Source organism: Eptatretus burgeri, chromosome 12 (genome assembly GCF_056783735.1).
Source record: "Eptatretus burgeri isolate ZD-2024b chromosome 12, Ebu_testis_v1, whole genome shotgun sequence".
In the NCBI taxonomy this organism is placed as follows: domain Eukaryota; kingdom Metazoa; phylum Chordata; class Myxini; order Myxiniformes; family Myxinidae; genus Eptatretus; species Eptatretus burgeri.
The window spans coordinates 39,084,516-39,104,627 of NC_140972.1; the positions used below are offsets into that span (position 1 = coordinate 39,084,516).

The window sequence follows — 20,112 nt, forward strand, 5'->3', positions numbered from 1 at the left end:
CATCTTTTTTTTCGAGATAAGATCCAAGATGGCCGACTGGTAGCCATTTTGTTACTTAAATGTGTTTCCAACCATTTCTCAGACATGTATGGTCCGATTTTGTTCAAACTTGGCACAAGCACAGTACATGATGGCATACATGCCCCTCACTTCATTTTGTGATCTAATCAAAGATGGCTGACTGGTAGACTGGCAGCCATTTTATTTGTACATAAATATGGGTAGCCCTTTAACGCCATACGACAAGATTACTAAAACAATGTTTTATGACATTTTATGTCTTTTTACTTGTTTTATGTAGGATTGTAAACTGTGCCACACTATCTGAACTTGCAATCATCAATGACCCATGTCTTACCAATGATTTTAAAAATCGATTTGTATTCATCAGGTGGATTACAGGGATGTTCTCAGGCTGTTTATCAGTGTTGCAGCTATTTTCAATACCAATGGAGGTGAGAACTGAAAGCATTTTTTTTTCGTAGCTATTGTATTCAAATTGGACTATGCTGGTACTCAAGTGGTGACATAATATTCTCCTTCGGTTTGTGTAGTTCAGTAGTTTGGACTAATGGATCATCTATGAACATGGTACTCGTATGTCACAAGTTTGATGTTTAGCTCTGAAACATGATCCTTGTCTTCCAAAACTGTGAAGAATTACTTCATAGAACAAAAACGACGGTACTGTTGCTACAACGTGCGACAACATCTGGTAATGGGCCGATTGGGAAATGCGCATTTAAAGCACTCTTCAAAGATGAAAGTGCAATTGGCAAATACATTTGATGTGCTATTATAAGATTAACTCGACACCTCTCACCCATGCCAGCCTCTGCCACTGTTATATCAGAAAGAGCCAATTTGTCACACAGTCACGGATATTTAACCCCAATATAGTGTTGTTGAAAAATTATGTTATGCTCTTTTTTAGCGAGGTGCATACATACGGGCTTGATTAAATCTTATCAATTTTTTTGATATATGATTAGATTTTTCAGGCTCCCTTATCGTAATTAACACTCGACCCAAACAAAGCCAATGGAAATCTGATGCAACAAAGCCAGACAGTGTACAATCAGCAGAAGCTCACAGGCTTAATGATTTAGACCTACCAGAAAACCAATATGGCGGCCACATCATTTTGTCTTGGTGCTATGGTGGATGGAACCCAAGTGACACATGTGGGTACGGCCCAGCAGCTGTCCGACCAATGAGTGCACATTTCAAAAATCGACCTCCAACAACAACAACAGCAACGCAAAGCTCTTGTAGACCTGTGACATATAGTAGGTAAAAACATGGAAGAGCAAGGTGACACGGTAAATAAAATTAAAAAAAATTATACATGGTGGTTTAGTACTCCTTGTGGTTGAAGTTGTGGTACCACTTAAAAATTTGGGGAACTAAATGTCGAAACAAACCCAACAGCAATGCTTATTATGAACATGGTACTATCCCAATCCTATAGCCTATAGGGGAAGGCTAAATTATCATATTTTTCAACACATGGCCATCACTTGAAAAACAAAAAAAGAGCAATCAGAGATTGCAGACCCTCGCCCGAACTTATGTTGTGTGGCGTGTTGTGTCGGGTTTGTGTTGTTTTGTGCGGTGTATTTTGTGTGGTGTTTGTGTACTGGTGTGTTACGTAATTAAGAAGAGACACACAGTAATTAGAACTGCCACTTTATAACTGTTGGCAGTGATGACCAGGAACCAAGACGTCCCGCTTTGATTGAACACCTGATCCTGACCCTGACCCATGACGTTTTTTTATTTATTATTCAATTGAATTCAGAATGGGATTAAAATAAATTCAATTTAGATCAAATGAAAGACCAAATAGGTACAGCACTGCATTGGAGTCATCAGAAGGAACCTGAACAAGCAAAAAGAAAAGATGAAGTCATCAGGAAGAACCTGGATGGGATTCGCATTTCAGCTGCTACTCCTCTACCCTCAAACCCATCCAGGCACAGCCAAGTGAGCCTATTAAAAAAAAAAATAAACCAAAAACCCACATCAAAAAATTAAATAATTCTGGCTGCCAGACCACGTGTCCGATCAAGTTAAAATTTAAAACTTGTATTCCACATCAGTACTAGATCATACTTGTGAACTTTCATATCGATTGATTAAGCGGTTCCAGGGAAAACATTATTTAATATTTTTCTTAAATCCAATATGGCTGCCAAACTAGGTGACATCAATTATTCCTCAACACGTTGTGCACGCATGCCTTGGGGGACATTTATGTGAAGTTTCCCCTCAATCTGTCCAGTTGTTCTGGAGAAGAAGATTTTTATATGTTTGAGGGTAAATCCAATATGGCTGCCAAACCATGCGATCTGTGATGTCATGTTTGTGAACTTTTTGTTCCTCATGGATAGGCGGTCATATGCGTAGATTTTCGCCTTCACCTGTTCAGCCACTTCGGAAGATGTTTGAAGGTTAAATATATATATATATATATATATATATATATATATATATATATATATATATATATATATATATATATATATATATATATATATATATATATATATATATACATATATATATATACATATATATATATATATATATATATATATATATATATATATACATATATATATATATATATATATATATATGGCTGCCGAATCACGTGACCGATGACGTCATCAATTTTTTTTTACTGTGGTCAATGTTATCCCGAGATGACTCTCAAAAATTTTCATACTGAAGGTATGTAGTTCTACATATGCAATTATGATTTCTTAATGAAGGCACCTATTACGTCATGAAAAAATCACATTCATTCCCCATGAGGAGTACATGCCATGTGCCAAGTTTCAATTTTTTTCCTTCATGTGGTTTCAGTGATACAGAGGTCTAAAGTTTTTCCCATTTTTCCACCATGGCAACCACACCACCTGACCTGTAATCAGTGTGACCACTCCTCATTTTCATAAATGCCAAGGTGAGCCAATGAAAAAAGCCAAGAATTTATCAGGTTTCGGAAAAGCGATGATAATAGAAAACCTATACGCCAAGAAAACCTATAGAAAACCAAGACATCAAGGTGAACAACGAATAGCCAAGATCTTGGGGAAAAAGCCAAGGAGTGGTCACACTGGAAAAAGCCAAGGAGTGGCCAAGGAGTGGTCACCCCTGTAATGTCATAATTATCATTACAACATTCCACATGAGTCGTCGCACCAATGGTGAAAATTTTGTCTCAATCTGACAAGCGGTTGTCGAGAAAAACATGAAAGTTCTGTGAGGACAAACAAACAAACAAACAGACAAATAGACAGACCGAAACGCAATACCCTCTCCTTCGGCGAGGGGAATAAGTGCAGATTTAAGACTGAATTGGAACTTCAGTAACTGTCTAATTTTTTTTCCCCTCAAGGCAGACATCTTTCTTATTGTGGGTTCTGCATCTTTACTAGAATGGAGCTAAGTGTTTATTATCTCTTCCAAGATGAAGCGTCAATGGTCCATAAAATTCAGCTTTTGCACTTTGTATGGATGACTCTTGATCGCTGTACTTTTTAGCTTGCTATCATGAGCGAATGAGCGTCAATTAGGGGGGATTAAAAAGTGAAGCCGAAGCCGCCGAGTATGAGCGATGCAGCCTGAGGTACATCACCGAACATGATTGGTTCAGTACTGTCACGTGCTATCACAGAACAGACCAGTGACGGCAGGTTACTTTTTACTATAATTTACTACAATGGAGCTAAGTGTTTGTTATCTCCTCCTCGACGAAGTGCCAACAGTCCACGAAACTCAGCTATAGTATACTTAGCACACATGACTTCATTGTTATGCTCACGTTCGAAAATGTACATCCTCACTCATTATCTCCTGTTAGTGGACTACATTTTCAAAGAAATGCTGCGACAACATATTCGATTTCTCCGTGTGACTATTTTCAATTACAACCCCATAAAAGCCACTCAGAAATCAACTCCTCGTTCAGAAAAAATGGCATGCGAAAAAGGAACGAAATCATGACTGCAGATCTCTGAACCGCGAAGGACAACAAAATCATGTGACCACCACCACTTCTGCCACCCGTCCATGGGATGGGTAATCGACGAGCGATAATAACAATTACAACAAGAAAAAGCAATCAGAGATTACAGACCCTCATCAGGACTTGTATTTTGTGGTGTATTTTGTGGCGTTTGTGTATTGATGCGTTATGTAATTGATAAGAGACATATTTAGAACTGCCACTTTATAACTGCTGGCAGTGATGACCAGTTCAGCCATTTCAGAGATTTTTGAAGGTTAACAAAAAAAAAGGCTGCCAAATCACATGACTAATGACGTCATCAAAAAATTTTGTGGACCATTTTATCCCCAGATGACCCTCAAAATTTTTCACACTGATCGCATTTAGCGTTCTACATGTGCAATTATGACGTCATAACGAAGGCACCTTTGACGTCATAAAATCACATTCCCCATGAGGAGTACTTGCAATGTACCAAGTTTCAATTTTTTCCTTGGTGTGGTTTCAGAGATACAGAGGTCCCAAGTTTTTTTTCCGTTTTTCCAACACGGGCTGCCACACCACGTGACCTATGACATCATAGTCATCATAAAAACATTCTACATGAGTAGTCACACCAATGGTGAAAATTTTGTCTCAATCCAAAAAGCGGTTGCAGAGAAAAACATGAAAGTTCTGTGCAGACAAACAAACAAACGGACCCAAGTGCAATACCCTCTCCTTCGGAGAGGGGAACTAGATATTTGTGATCACAAAGCGATCACCAAGGATAAGTCGGGGGAGGCTTTACCCCTTGGCAGTCGCCTGCAACTTAACCTTATGTTGATCCAATGATGGCCATATTTTTTTAATCGGATCACCATACGACCTTGACCTTCAACAGTTGGGGATAGAGTGTACATTAACAAAATGTGTCCCCATCTACAATTTATCCGTAAAACTCAAAATCATGAAAATCAGAGGAAAGTTATTCAAGTTATCATCAAAAAGTTATCAAACCCTTTTTGTTAATTAAGTCACAATCCGAAAAAAGTAGGTTGAGGATACGAAGCAAGAAACGAGAATGGATATCCTGAGTATATCATCAGGAGGTTTATGCACAAATTCCTCACTGCTGTGGATGAACAGAAGATAGGTCCTGAAAAGTGCCCGGTCTATATCAAGATTCCTTGGAAAGGGAAAATGTCGCAAAGATATGAGGAACAAATCAAAAGATGCGTCTCAAACACGTATCTGGCTGTTCGTCCAAGAGTGATTTTCACCTCTTGACGTCTGATTCCTGCAGTTAAGAAGGATGTTCTGCCTGCCTCAAAACTGAGCAATATTATTTATGAGTTCAAGTGCCAATGTGATGCTCAGTATGAAGGCAGAATGACCCAGACTTTGACTGACAGAATCAAACGGCACGTCCCTTTGTCCATCAGGAAAAACACAATTGGTACATGAATACAGCCGGTACATGCTTGGAGTAGGTTCCAGCATCAATCCCAACATCATGTGCATCTGCTATTGGACAGAATTTGATTGAGAATGCAAACTGTGCTGAACATTATAATGTGGATGCATTCAAGATATTGAGTAGAGGACAAAGCATAATGCATCTCCGAATACTAGAAAAGACATTTATCTATTCAATGCCAGCAAAAAGAGTTTGTCCACTCGCTTTGCTTATTTGTGCGAAGAAGAAGAGGAACACAAACTCGTCTCATGATCAAAGATGGTGATGAAGAAGATTCTACAAGAGCCTTCGTGGCTCCGCCTCAGACTCTTTAAAAAAAAAAAATTAACATCAAACTGAACTGAAAATCAACTTCATCACCTATTGCACCCTGACGATCACCCTCCATTGCCGCACTTGGCATTACTTATTTAAAAATGCTGTCCAAATCAAATGCAAGTATTTTATTGTGGCTCCATGCAATAGATTAATACAGGTTTGTTCAATTCACTTTTAGTTTTAATCGATGAGAGAATTAGGTCAGGTATGGGAGCATGCGCCAGAGCAGCGCGTCACTGCGTCCACTTTCCGCCGGTACTCCAGGGGCATCCGGCTGGCCATCCCCCAGGCAGATGCCTGGCCCATCCCCATATCCTTGAGATGCTGATCAACCTGCTGCAACCACGAGGCACGTGATCAGCCCATTGGCCTCCTCCACTCATGAGACTCCCTCGCTGAGAGAATCTGGTGAGCAGGATCAGCGTCAGGAAAACAAGCCACAGCTCCATACAGCCGCAGCTGACGCTCACGGACCATGCAGGTAACAAATCTCATTTGAGTCTCTCTCAGCAACCGCTCGTTGGACATAAAGTCCGACCAGCGCGAGCCAAGGATTCTCCGAAAAGAATTGGAACCAAAGGAATTAAGTCTCTGTCTCAGATCCTTGGTCAAAGTCCAAGTCTTGCATCCATAGAGCAAGATTGGAAGCACCAAGGACCTGAAGACTCGGACTTTCGTCCTCCCACACAGGTACCGGCAGCGCCACACCCCATTATCCAGTGAATCCATGACTCGCCAGGCTCGACCGAGACGTCTATTGACCTCTGACTCACAGCCAGCAGAGACATGAATATCACTGCAAAGGGAAGTGAATTTCTCCACGACCTCAACATCCTCACCACAAACAGGCACAGACAGGACAGCGGCATCCAAGATGTCATTGAAAGCCTGGATCTTAGTTTTGACCCAGGAAACCCATAATCCCAGCGGCTCTGACACCTCATTCAGCACCTGAAGGGCCCCCAAAAGGATATCCAAATTCTCCGCAAAGATGACTGCATCATCTGCGAAATCAAGGTCAGAGATCTTGACATTCCCAAACGAAGAACCGCAGCTTGATCTCTCCAACATCCTCCCTAGAATCCAGTCTATACAAGTGCTGAAAAGTGTGGCGGCCAGTACACACCCCTGACGAATTCCAGTAACAACTGGAAATAAGTCAGAGATGGTACCACCACATCTTACAGCACTCTCAGTACCAGAGTAGAGTTCAGACATCAGATCGATCAGTCTTGGTGGCACTCCACGAAGACCAACAATCCTCCAGAGGGCATCCCGATTCACTGAATCGAACGCTTTACAGATATCAACATAGGCTGCAAGCAGCCCCTGTCGAAACTCTCGCCTGCGTTCGGTGAGGACCCGAAGAGCAAGGATACGGTCAATCGTTGACCTCTTTGGTGTAAAGCCTGACTGCTCTGGACGCTGGTGCTCAAGCAGCTGGTGGCGAACCCTATCAAGAATTATCCGAGCAAAGACCTTGCCCGGCACTGAGAGCAGCGTCACCCCTCGGTAGATGTTGCAGTCTTGGCGCTCACCTTTCCCTTTCCAGAGAGGGACAACAAGGCCCCTCTTCCAGTCAGTTGGGATGATGCCTGTGTTCCAGGCAGAGCACAGAACTGCGTGCAACGACACGAGTGCAGCATTTCCACCAGCTTTGAGAAGTTCAGCATGGATTCCACAGATCCCTGGAGCATTACCCCCATTTCAACCGATAATTGAGGTATTCCACCAGCGTAGGAATATTCCACCATCCAGAGATGAGCTTGTGGGTGCTGAAACCACGAACTGGCCACCCGAAGTCCATGACTTCTTGCAGTCAAGGAATTTAGTGCTATTCTGGTTCATAGTTCCTGACCCATGGGGACCAACAACGTCTCATAATCATCCCTTTCAGTTCCAGTCGATGCATTGAAATCCCCCAAGACTAGAAGTGTATCTCGTCTGGGGCACTGATCAACCACAGACTCGAGCGTGGCGTAGAATGCATCCGTCACGGTGAGATCACTCGCCTCAGTCGGAGCATACACAGAGACCAGGGAAATGACACCTACGGAGTGACGAATCCTTAGTGTCATAATACACTCGTTCACTGGTGTTACCTCAATTATCATTGGAATTAGCTTATTGGACACAGCTACAGCAACTCCTTGGGTATGGTAACCATCAAAGCGACCAGACCAATAGTAGGTGTAACCACCCACCATGATCGCGCCACAATCCGGTCTCCGAACCTCAGAGAGTGCTGCAATACCGATGTCCAAACGCTTGAGCTCAGGTGATTACAGCGACAGGTGATCATCCTCTCTTAGGGATAAGACATTCCAGGCACCCACCCGAAGGGACTGCCTCAGGTTAACCCAAGGAGACCGCTGTCTGGTGGACGACACCTCAGCACCACTCCGACACACTCTCCCACAATCTGACCCGGGAATGTTACCCCGTGGTTTCCCTCCTATCATCAAAGATTGGGGGTCCCAAAGGCTTTGCCCCGATCCTGTGATCTGGTGAGCTGCCCTGCGAAGGGAAGCTGCACAGGAGGTACTCCCATGGAGTGGGTTTTCAGATTTCTTTGTGTTTTTGTGTTTTGCGGAATGAAGGGTTTTACAGTGGCCGGAGTGCAAATCCTGCCACCAACCTCCTAATAAGAAGTAACCCAACTGCAGGAGACTGTCCACAGACACAGTTGGGCACTAAATATGGATGGCCGTTGGCTCACAAGGAGCTCCTCCACCCTTTGACAGGTTTTGTTTTTAATCCTGCTGAGTGTCCATATCCAAACACCCTCCTCACCAAAAATCCTGGTGGGGGAGACGGTTTAGTCGCCAACAACCCGACCATGGAACAGTTTAGTACAAGTTTACATGATACCTGCAGCAAGTCACAGATCTAATCTGGCCTGACCTGACACATGAGAGAATTACTTTCTGTACTGTCATACGAGGTGTGTTCAAAAAGTATCCAACCTTAATTTTTCGTGCGTTAACAAAAGAAGCTAGGGAGGCGTGATTTGGTGCACGTATGTTGGTGATCCTAATCCGTATGCGTTAATATTTTCCCGCCTGCAGAAGCTGTCAGTCGCCAACAGACCGCCGATGAGTGACGAAATGTAAGTGAGCGCCGTCGGATTTTCGTTTTTGACAAAATGATGGAAAAACTTGAACAACGCTACTGCATCAAATAATGTGTAAAGCTTGGCGATTCCCAAGTGGAAATGATCCGCAAGATTCAACAGCCTTCGGGAACGAAGCAATGGGCAACACACAGATAAAAGAGTGGTACAACCGCTTCAAAGATGGTCGCACATCAGTGGAAAGTGAAGCGCGTTCTGGTAGGCCCTCAACATACCGAAATGAGATCGTTATTGACCAAGTGAGGACCCTGCTGATGCAGGATCATCGAATCACAATCAGACAACTTGCAGACGAGGGGGGTGTCAGCATTGGATCCGTTCATTCCATTGTGACTGAGGATTTAGGCATAAGGAGAATCTTAGCGAAGTTCGTGCCAAAGCTGCTAACTATCGAGCAGAAGCAACTACGTTTGGAGATCGCACAGAACATGTTGGAGACTGTGAACAGCGATCCCAACTTCTTCAACACAGTGATCACTGGCGATGAGACCACAGTGATCCGTCATTTTGTCAAAAACGAAAATCCGACGGCGCTCTCTTACACTTCCTCACTCATCGGCGGTCTGTAGGCGACTGACAGCTTCTGCAGGCGGGAAAATATTCACGCATACGGATTAGCATTGCCTACATACGTGCACCAAACCACGCCTCCCTGGCTTCATTTGTTTACGCACGAAAAATTAAGGTTGGATACTTTTTGAACACACCTCGTATATCAATTGGTGCACTTTCTCTGAGATGGTGAAATTAACCATGTGATAAATAATTTATTTAAAGAATAAAAATGACTTTTTGATGAAAGCAAATGTGCAAACATTCCAAGAAACATGAATAGATGGGTTGTTGGAATGTTGAGTGTGCTTTTATGAAAATACGAGTAGAAATCTATGATTCCTGAAACACAGGACACATTTCCATATTTTGCACAGAAAATTGTTTTGAACAATTCCTTAGTGAAATGTGCAAATGTTTTATTTTATCTCTTTTCAGTGACTTCGAGGTTACTTTTTGCTGCTATTAATACCTCAGTGAATATCACGTGCAATACAACGCAACATGAGAAGCAGTTTCAGATTGTATGGAAGAAGAATGAAACTTTATTAACAACTGCTGATGGAGTTCTGCAAGACGGAACATTTTCTATCAAAAATGTCTCGTTGTCCCATCATGGCACTTATACTTGCCAAATGGGCAGAGAAGGCCGAGTACTGGAGTTCATAACTTTAACACCTGGGTGTGAGTTTTAGTAAATACTTTCTACATGTTTCACATGTGCACATGTCTTGGTTTCCATAATTCCATCGATATCAGGCATTATATTAAACTGGTAAAAGTACCTGTTGCTTTGCTGACAGATTTCATCAAAAGACAACTTGTATTTCACAAACATTCTACTCTATTCACTCTATAATTTGTCTGAAGCCATCATCCATCTGCTTAGAAGTCAGCTAACATCACCTTCCTCAACCAACCTTGCTGCTAATATATGGCGTGAGCAACAACCACTTCCACTTCGCTGTGAAGCTCAGTGTTGGATGCTTTGTTTGAACCTCTGCTAAAAATAAGTGAAATTAAACATTTTGAAAACTTCAAATTATTCTCACTCAGATTTCAACATCACTGTGATGCATAATATTAAGTTGCTTAAACTTTCGTTATACAAGAAGAAGATTGGTAACACTGGATACGACCAGGTGGTGCTATACAATATACATTTACAAAGAGAGAATTGGGGTCTTCCCCCACCCTCAACCCCCTCCTCAAGATATGTTACCCCAACAGAAACAATACATGGGGTACCCTTAGGTAATGGGGTACCAAAATTTGGTTTGATTTGGTTCAGTAGTTATTTTGTTTTTGAAGCAGATATAAACAAACAAACACTAATTGAGCTTTCCATATTAGATTAAGTGACACAAACAGAAGCAAACAATATTTCAGGAAACCAATTAAGATTAAAATGGAAACAGCATTCAAGCAATATTTATTCTGATCTCACATTATGTGCACTTATCTTTGAGCTATTTAGCTTGGGTTCAAATCTTGATGAATAATGTTGGACTCTTATTCTGGCTGTCTCGGTAAATCAGATCCTCCAGGAAAGCTGATCATCAGCTGCAGGGTTGTCTGCTTCAGTAAGCCTGTACAATGTTCATGGAGGCTCGCCGAGGAAACCTTTCTAACAACTACCTACAACGTAACATACACGTGAGTGCCACATTTTGTTTTGTATATGACATACATTGTTCTAGTTTTTTTTTTTAATCTCGATCACTCACTTCTATTTCCTTATACAGATAGCCCCATAAAATATTGTAAAATGGCATCTCATTGGATGTTACATTGCCCCATGCAAACCATGCTGAAAGCTCCTCAAAAGCTCCCAAGCTGGTTTAGGATGTCAATAGATTGTAACATTAGGATGTGTTATGATCAAACAACAAAAGGGGGGGCTGATATGATTTCTGGAGTACAGTTGAGATTTTTCTTTTGGACTGTTTACAGCTTAATCATGCCTGCATTACTTCATTATGTCAAAATCGTCATCAAACTTTGTAATTTTGATAACATTATCAAAGTACATATGGTGGCAGGAGAAAGAGCATCATTCTCAGAAAGCTACAGAGATATTGACTGTGGAGCTGAATGAGCCACATCATTCTGGAAGGTTGCATCATGATATGATGCAAAGCCACATCACCCAATGATATGAATGTGGTTAGAAAGGAATGTGGTTAGAAATACAGTAGACTAGGCGTAAGTCGTCACCATCGGGACCGAGAAAAAAGTGACGACTTAGAAATGTGACGACTTACGCGTATGCGAACATTCATGATGACTGTGGGGTGAAGGATGAAGTCGTGCGTGGCCTGGACACATATGTGTGAGCCGGCTATTGCACCAAAAGGAAAACACAATCCTCGGGGCATAGGTGGGGATGAGTTGGTGAGTTGGAAAGATCAAGCAAAGATGGAATTCATGAATCAGTTTATCAAAAGTAAAGACAATGAACAACTCTGTAAGACAACTCGTTTTCCATCGGTGATGGTATGGTGACAAATTACATGACACACAGTCATCGTGGTGATGATTACCACTCAATGCCTATGTGTAAGTGAGTGTGGTAATGTACAAAACAAGCCAATATAAAACCATGATCGGACTTCAACACGAAGCTCGATCGATCCTTTACTTCTTCGCGAAGTAATCCGTTATGTATGACTGCCTCAAACTCTTGGGCATCTGGTGCATGAGAAAGGATTCAAACCGGTCATTGTATTCCATGATGTTGGCTGGGCAATCCTCCACCGAAAGACAGTATCGGCCGAATATTTGGCCGAATCGGCTGAATCGGCCGAAACCGAATATTTGGCTGAGCCGACATTTGCCGAAACCAGATGATGAGCGCGTCATCGACATCTTCAAAGGACACACATTTCACACTTCCCACTGGCCTCACGATCTTCTCCACTTGTCCAAATATCTTGCCCTTATTCTTCAAGATATCGTTCAATGTCTGCTGTTTGATGTCCAACTTCTCAGCTATGTCTGTTTTCTTCATCAGTGGATTTGCCTCGCAAAACTGGATAATGTCTTATTTTTCTTGGTAGGTTTTAGTTGTAAGCTTACGCTTAGTCGCCATTGTCCTGCCTGCAGTGCGATCAATGTGTGTACGCAGTTATAAATAGCCTATCACTGGCGGTGTAAACCAATGAGCAAGCATCACGATTCCATGAAATCGGGCTTCTCATGAGGCAGCAGTTCCGTGTGACGAGTTAGGAGTGGTAATGTACTTGAGTTTCCATTACGTGGGAATGGACAACATCTGACGACTTAGACGAAGTGACGACTTAGAGATGACGACTTACAGAGGGATGACCCTTTATTCAAAGGGATTTAACATGAGATAAATTCGGGACTTTTTGACGCTGCCGACTTAGGCGAAGTGACGAGTTACACGCTGCCGACTTACACCTAGTCTACTGTATGTACATATATAATTATACATATGTTGTTGTTGTTCGTCTTTCAGCTGCTCCCATTAGGGGTCACCACAGTGGATCATCCGTTGTGATCCGCATAATGATTTGGCATAGGTTTTACGCCGGATGCCCTTCCTGACACAACCCTGGTCGCCTCTTACGACACAGGGATAAGGATTGGGTTTCGCCATGATTCCGGGCTGCCCTACACCCTCTCAAAGCATGGCCCAGCACAGAGCTCCCGTCCTCAAGCGATCCTCCAACCCAAGTCTCCGAGTATCCGGATTACAGGCGCACGCCACCACGCCCAGTCCAAAAAAAAAACATATATAGTGTTGTGGTTACCAGATTCGCAAACCACCATTCAGGTCCCTTAGGTGAGGTATCTCGGTAAGTACATGTGTAGTTAGGCCCAAACCCGTTGTCTAGTGGGAATACATGTCATTTATGCGAGCTGCGACTCTTCAGGATAGCCGTTTTTCTTTCACTATCTTTATTTTGGACCAACCGCCATGATCACAACCACAACATCAACCACCAACCACAACGCCGCTTCACCACAACCGCCACGACCTTCCCGTCACACCTCGCAACCGTAGCATCGCCACCGTTCTTGCCCCGCTGTGGGTACCGGTGTTGGACTCATGCAGAACGCGCGTCGAACAGCGTGTACAAAATCACGGATTTTGTGCTTCAAAAACGGATCAAAAACGACACACGCCCACTTTTTGCCGTCCAATCGGTGAGCGAGGGGCGATTTGGCCCCGCCTCCAGAACGATCGATATATGCAAATTTGTGGATCAAAAAGCCTTCACGCCCACTTTTTCTCGGGCCAATGGGGAGCGAGGTGAAAGGTCAAAGGGAGGGGGTCAAAGGCGAAGTTACGGGGGGATAAAAGGACGGTGTTCGTCAGTCAGCAAGGAGGAGTCAGCAGGACGAGAACGAGGAGGAGTCAGCAGGACGAGAACGAGGAGGAGTCAGCAGGACGAGAACGAGAACGAGAACGAGAAGGAGTCGGAACGGAGGGGACGAGTGTGGAAGTCTGGAGCCCGAAGCCTGCAGTGGCTGGAGAAGCTGAAGAGAGTCGGACGAGGGAGGGGTGCTCGCGTCGGTGCCAGGAGCTGCACGCCCGAGGGAGGCCGGCAGCGCGACCTGGCCGAGGTGGAGACGCACACCAGGGATAATAAAGATCCTCTATACCCCGAGCATCAGCAACCCCCTCCTGTTTCCCCCCCGCGCTGAGATAGTGCGACCAAGGGGGCCCCGTTCCCACCCCCTGCCAGGCACTGTCCACGAGGCCCGCGGGTTGCGGGGCCATCGCCGCTCCGCGTCTCATCACCAGACGGGTAGGCCCGACCCGGTCTCGGCCTCAGGCCTGCCTCATTCTTGAGGGTATTTCTTTTCCTTGGTTTTGGGTATGTGTTGTCGGCGCCGTCTGTGAAGTAGAATTGTATAAGTGTTGCCGTGTGCTCGGTAGTCGGTATTAGCTCTGCACTGTGTTTTCACTTTTATGTTTGCTTTTTGTGTAAATGGAATTGTGTTTTCTTTTTTTGTGTGCATTTGGTGGAATTGTATTTGTGTGCTTCCCCTGTGCCGAGAATAAATGTGCTTTATTGTTGAACTGTTTCCCGCTTCGCTTCGTCATTTCTTTCTTTGAATCCCCATCTTGCTTCACGTAAAGGGTTGGTAGTGGGCTGAATACGCCCGATAATTAATCGAACCGTCGAGGTCGACGATAACACCGCTCGGTTATTCTGATAGTACGGAACGGGTCGCTTAAGTGGCCCGTGTCCGAAGTCGACCTGCGGCGAGGTGCGATCGCCGGGTCTACCCTCCGCGTGGGTACTTAGGTAGTTCGAATTTGGCGAGCAACCCTATCCCACGCGGGGGCTGATTGGCTCGATCGCGGTGAGACCGAAAGGTCCACCCGTGACTGGTTCCCGGCGTTAGTCCGAGAGGGTCACGACTGGATTGTCCGTCCGGTGGGCGACGTGCCGCGATTCGAGTTACGTGGCCGTTCGCACGCCGGCGGGCGCGAAAACCGCAACACTGGTGTCAGGTCGTGCGATACAAATTCATCGCCCTCCTCGCGGCACTGGTACCGGAGAACAGGAAAACAGGCTCTCCTATCTCCGGCTAAATTCACGGGAATCGGTCCAGGGGTGAGAGAAGCGACCCCCGATTCCCTCCAAATTACGAGCGAGCAAATTAACCCTTCACGAGAAGCAAGATGGCGTCTCAAGGCGAGCGGGAGCCGGGGGTATTAGAAATGTATATGTGTAATAATGTAGAGTCCATGGTCCAGGATGGAATCCCCGTGCAGGAAATGTTGATTGTGCAGGAACACGGACTCGCCCAACTGAACCCAGAACCTGAGGTGGGTGCGACAGCGGCCGCGGTGTATGACACCTCCCCCCCCCCTCTCCACCAAGACCCTTCCCCAACCCCTGCCGAAACGGCTCACTTGAGTGCATCCGACATGGCCCAGCTATGCGCCATGCTGGCGGCAATGAACGAAAAGATGAATGCGAAAATGATCGAAAAAATGGATGCGAATATGAATGAAGTGAAAACGACGATGGATGCGAATACACAACAAATAAACGAAAAGATGGATACAAAAATGAACGGAATGGAAACAAACATGAAAGAAGAAATGAAAGAGCTGCGGGGTGAGACGCAGAACATGGGAATGAGCCTAAAAGGAAGCTTGGAAGAACTAAAAAACGAAATGAAAAAGGAAGTCGACACGATACGAGCGGAGGTGACCGGGTTAAAAGAGAAAGTAAAAGGAGTGGGAGTCGCAATGGAAGAAAGTAAACAAGAGAGGGTAAACGAAATAAAGACGGTGGTTGGAAAAATAGACAAAGTAGGAAAAGGATTGGGAGAAGTAAAACAGGGACAAGACCAAATAAAGGAGGAAATAGGGAGGAACACGACGGCGATAGAGGAATTAAAAAGAGAACAAGGGAAAATAAAGGAGGGATTGGGAGCCGTGAAGGAGGACTGTGAGAAAAGACATCGGGAAATGACAGACAAAGTTGAAAACCTGCGAAAGGAGGTAAAAGCGGAGACACAGAAAGGATTAAAAAAGGTGGCGGAGGAATGTAGAAAGAGACATGAGGAGAGGGACCAATTGGCAGACGCCTCCCCGAAACTCCCAGTCCGTGCGGCCCGGATGGTAGGCCCAACTTTGCCACTAACCGCAGGAGAGGAATTTGGTGGATTGGCATGGAGCACGGCCCAGCGGGAAGACCCCGTGCTAGGGCCAGTGTACAAATGGGTCCAGGAAAACAGGAGGCCCAGTGGGGAGGAAATCGCCCCATTCGGGGCGCGAACAAAGGCATACTGGGCTCAGTGGAGGACCCTAGAAATGAGGGACAACATCTTGTATCGCAAGTGGGTGGAGATTCCTTCTGAACAAACTTCTTGGCTGGTGATAGTCCCTGATGGGTTTAAGACCCAAATTTTGAAACAGGTGCACGGTACCCGCGCCGGCGGCCATTTGGGCAGGACCAAAACAAAATCTCGGGCCCGCCGGCGGTTCTATTGGGTTAACATGGGGCGCGATGTACAGGACTGGTGTCGAGCATGCGACGCCTGTACTGCAAAGGGACCGCCACAGAGGATGAGGGCCCCACTCCAACTACATCAGGTTGGGGCTCCCCTGGAGCGAGTGGCCATGGACATTTTGGGACCACTGCCCCCACTCGCCAGGGTAATAAGTACGTCCTCGTAATTATGGACTATTTCACCAAATGGCCAGAAGCCTTTGCCCTTCCCAGCCAGGAAGCAGGGGTTGTGGCCAAGGCCTTCGTAGAAGGATTTACATGCCGGTATGGGATTCCGCAGGAGCTGCACACGGACCAGGGACGAAATTTTGAGAGTGAATTACTAAAAGAGGTGTGCAGGCTCCTGGAAATTCGAAAAACACGGACAACGCCCCTGAGACCACAGTCTGATGGCATGGTGGAGAGGTTCAACAGGACCCTGGTCCAACAGTTGGCCCTCTTCACCGCCACTAACCAGGAGGACTGGGACGAACACCTTCCGTACCTCCTGATGGCCTATCGCGCGTCCCAGCACGGGTCTACCGCATGTAGTCCGGCGCTGTTGATGTATGGACGGGAGCTGAGAAGCCCCGTCGATTTATTGTGCGGTCCGACGCCTGAGCAGCTTGATAGGCCCCCGGGGGAGGGCTATGCCCGTCGGTTGGAGGAGGGCTTGGAGAAGGTCCACGCCTTCGCACGACACCAGCTCCAACAGGCGGGCATAAAAATGAAGCGCAGGTACGACCACCGGAGCCAGGTGAGCAAATACCCACCGGGGGCAAAGATTTGGTTCTTTAACCCCCGGCGAAGGAAGGGCAGATGCCCGAAGCTCACCTCACCTTGGCAGGGCCCGGGGGTTGTCCTGGCGCAAGTCAGTGACGTGGTCCTAAAAATTAAAATGGGACCACGAGCCATCCCTCGGATCGTCCACGCGGACCGCCTGAGGCCTTACAAGGGCGACCTTACGCCCTCATGGATATGTCTTGCCGGAGGAGTCGGTGCTGGAACAGCCGCTCCCGCAGAGGCGCAGGGCTCTCAGAGTCTTGCGACGAGTTCACGAGCCCAGTAGGAAGGGAGGAAATTCCCCCCCTGGGAAATTGATTAATGGGATTATTTGGAGACAGTGACTGACAGTGAGTGTGTAGAGGGGACGTAGTTTAGCTACGTAGTGTTAAAAGGAACGTGCTATAGTTTAAGGGACGACGTGGGAGCACGAGTTAGTTAGGGGAGGTAGTTAGAAGGATGGCAGAGTTCAGTGGTGTGTGTGTTGAAGAGTTGGTGAGTTGTGAGGTGAGTACTTGTTGAGTGAGTGAGGCCAGCGGGTCTGTGTGAGTGGAGTGAATGGGGAATGCATGGTGCGATGAGTGATTGGGGGGAGGAGTGACTCCCGCCCAAGGGACCCCGGGGTCAGAGTAAAGTGAGTTAGCTGGGTTAGTCAAATTGAAAAATGGAGGTCGTTTTGCTGTTGGTGGGAAAGTAGGCTCGAGACCCATTTGGAGGGGTGCAGGAGCCCTGTTGACGGGCTTGGGAGCGTGGCTGCGAAAGGTGAGTATCGCTGAGTGGGTACCCCGGGCACCAGGCTAGTCGGCCGTGGTAGGCCAAGGGCCCATGGGGGGCCGGGATAGAGTAGTGGGCACGGGTGCGCCTGCTTGGTGCGGGGGCCCGGGGCGCCATTAGCCGCGTGGGCAGTGTTGTGGGCACGGGTGACCCTCGGAAAGGGGCCCGGGAGGCCGGCCTGCCACGTGTGCGTTTCAGGGGAGGTGCCATGGGGGCACTCCCCGGTGTTAGGGAGCTGGTAGGCTCGGAGGCAGTGTAGTGCCCGGGGGTGCCATAGCGGGAGATTCGGCAGAGGGTCGTGCCTGCCAAAGGGAGCCACGTGTCCCAGCCAGGAGACCGTGTGAGGGCACGGAGAGAAAATTGGGGGGCGAGGCCCGAAATTGTAAGGACACCAACACAGGCGACGGGAATCTGGGTTTATAGAACCAATAGTTTAAGCGAGAGGCGCTTGTTGAAAGCCCCGGGGTAGTTTAAGAGTTAATGGTTAGGGTAGATTAGGAGATGTACCCCTCCGCACCATCCATCCCCTCGCTGTCGTTGTGGGCCGCTGGACCCACTTGGTGTTAGATCGCTGAACTCTGGGGAGGCCATTCTGAGGCTTCGTTGGGCCTCGACACAGGACGCTAGCTCTCCCTTGTTCCCCTCCGGGAAGGGAACGTAGGGGTTGGGAGTAGGCTAGGTGACAGGATAGGGTAGCCGAACAAGGACGATAAAGGGGGTTAGGGGACGATTTATAGTGGGGGAGTAAAAATAAAAACAACAAAAAAATAAGTTGGGGCTAAATTGGGGTTTGACAAATTAAGGGAGTGGGTATGTACAGTGACAGGCAAAGGCGATAGGTTGGGAGGGAGACAGGTAGGTAGATCCGAGCCCGCCTTCCAAGTGGCCAGCACCACCGCACTCCCTCCACCAACCTCCATTGAACGGCAAGGCTGGCCAACTTCATCGGCTGGCCGTGTTTTGCTTCAAGGCGGAGGCCGGCCAACTTCATCGGCAGCTGTGTGCTGCAAGGCCTGTGCCGGCCAGTTCATCTGCTGGCTGTTTTTCTTCGAGGCCTGTGCCGGCCAGTTCATCTGCGGGCTGTGTTTGCCTGCAGCGGTCTTCTTCTGCGGGCTGTGTTTGCCTGCTCACCTTTGCCATGCCATGCCCACTGCCCACGTTCACCAGCCCCGTTCAATCTTTGCTTTGCCCCCCCCTGTTCATTTCCATGTGCGCCAGGATCAAGGCAACAGTTTGCAAGCTGCGAGAACTGCCCTGTTGGCAGCTACAACACGGGCCTGCAGTGGCAGCCCGTGCACCGTGTTTGCGTCCATCCATTCATTCAGTTCAAACCGTTCATGCATCCATTCGTTGTGCTCATTGCGTGTGCCACTTGAGCTGGCACGGAGACTGCGTTGTGCGGCCCATGCACCATTGTGGTTCACTGCGTTCAGTTCAAAAGGGAAGGCCTTGGACTGCGTGTGAGCAGCCAGCCACGTTCCCTGTCACCTGCATTGTTTGAGCCAGAGACTGCATGCGGGCAGCCTGGCTCCCTGCTAACTGCTTTCTTTTTGCAGAGTCAATGATCCTGGGCCATGGTTTAGTGTAAAATTTGTAAGTTAAGGTAAGATGTACTGTAAATATGAGTGCGCCCCCCGGCATGTCTGTCTAGCGCCGGCAATTTTATTTAAGTCGTCCGTGTGAGTGAGTTTGTTTAGATAGTTACGCAGCCCTCAGGTTATTTATTTTGGGGACACGAATACCATGAATGTCGCACTCAGGGATCCGTAGGTAAAATGTATTAGGGGAAAACTACACATGATGGCACACGAAAATTTGACGACTCGGGACGAGTCTGTAAAAAGGGAAGGGGGTAGTGTTGTGGTTACCAGATTCGCAAACCACCATTCAGGTCCCTTAGGTGAGGTATCTCGGTAAGTACATGTGTAGTTAGGCCCAAACCCGTTGTCTAGTGGGAATACATGTCATTTATGCGAGCTGCGACTCTTCAGGATAGCCGTTTTTCTTTCACTATCTTTATTTTGGACCAACCGCCATGATCACAACCACAACATCAACCACCAACCACAACGCCGCTTCACCACAACCGCCA

The 20,112-nt window shown here is 46.6% G+C and overlaps 1 protein-coding gene across 6 annotated transcripts in view; it reads left to right on the forward strand.

Annotated features, from left to right (window-relative positions):
- Positions 1-20,112, forward strand: part of LOC147015456 (interleukin-27 subunit beta-like) — a 100,824-nt gene that overhangs the window by 27,654 nt on the left and 53,058 nt on the right. For all 6 annotated transcript variants that reach the window (XR_015050344.1, XR_015050345.1, XR_015050343.1 and 3 more), the window contains exons 3-5: positions 392-455; positions 9,919-10,164; positions 11,019-11,136. Coding sequence is in view for 3 of the 6 variants with exons in the window: in XM_085850220.1 (XP_085706346.1) it covers positions 392-455; positions 9,919-10,164; positions 11,019-11,136 (428 nt within the window). In the remaining 3 variants the exon portion in view is untranslated. The remainder of the gene's footprint in view (positions 1-391; positions 456-9,918; positions 10,165-11,018; positions 11,137-20,112) is intronic.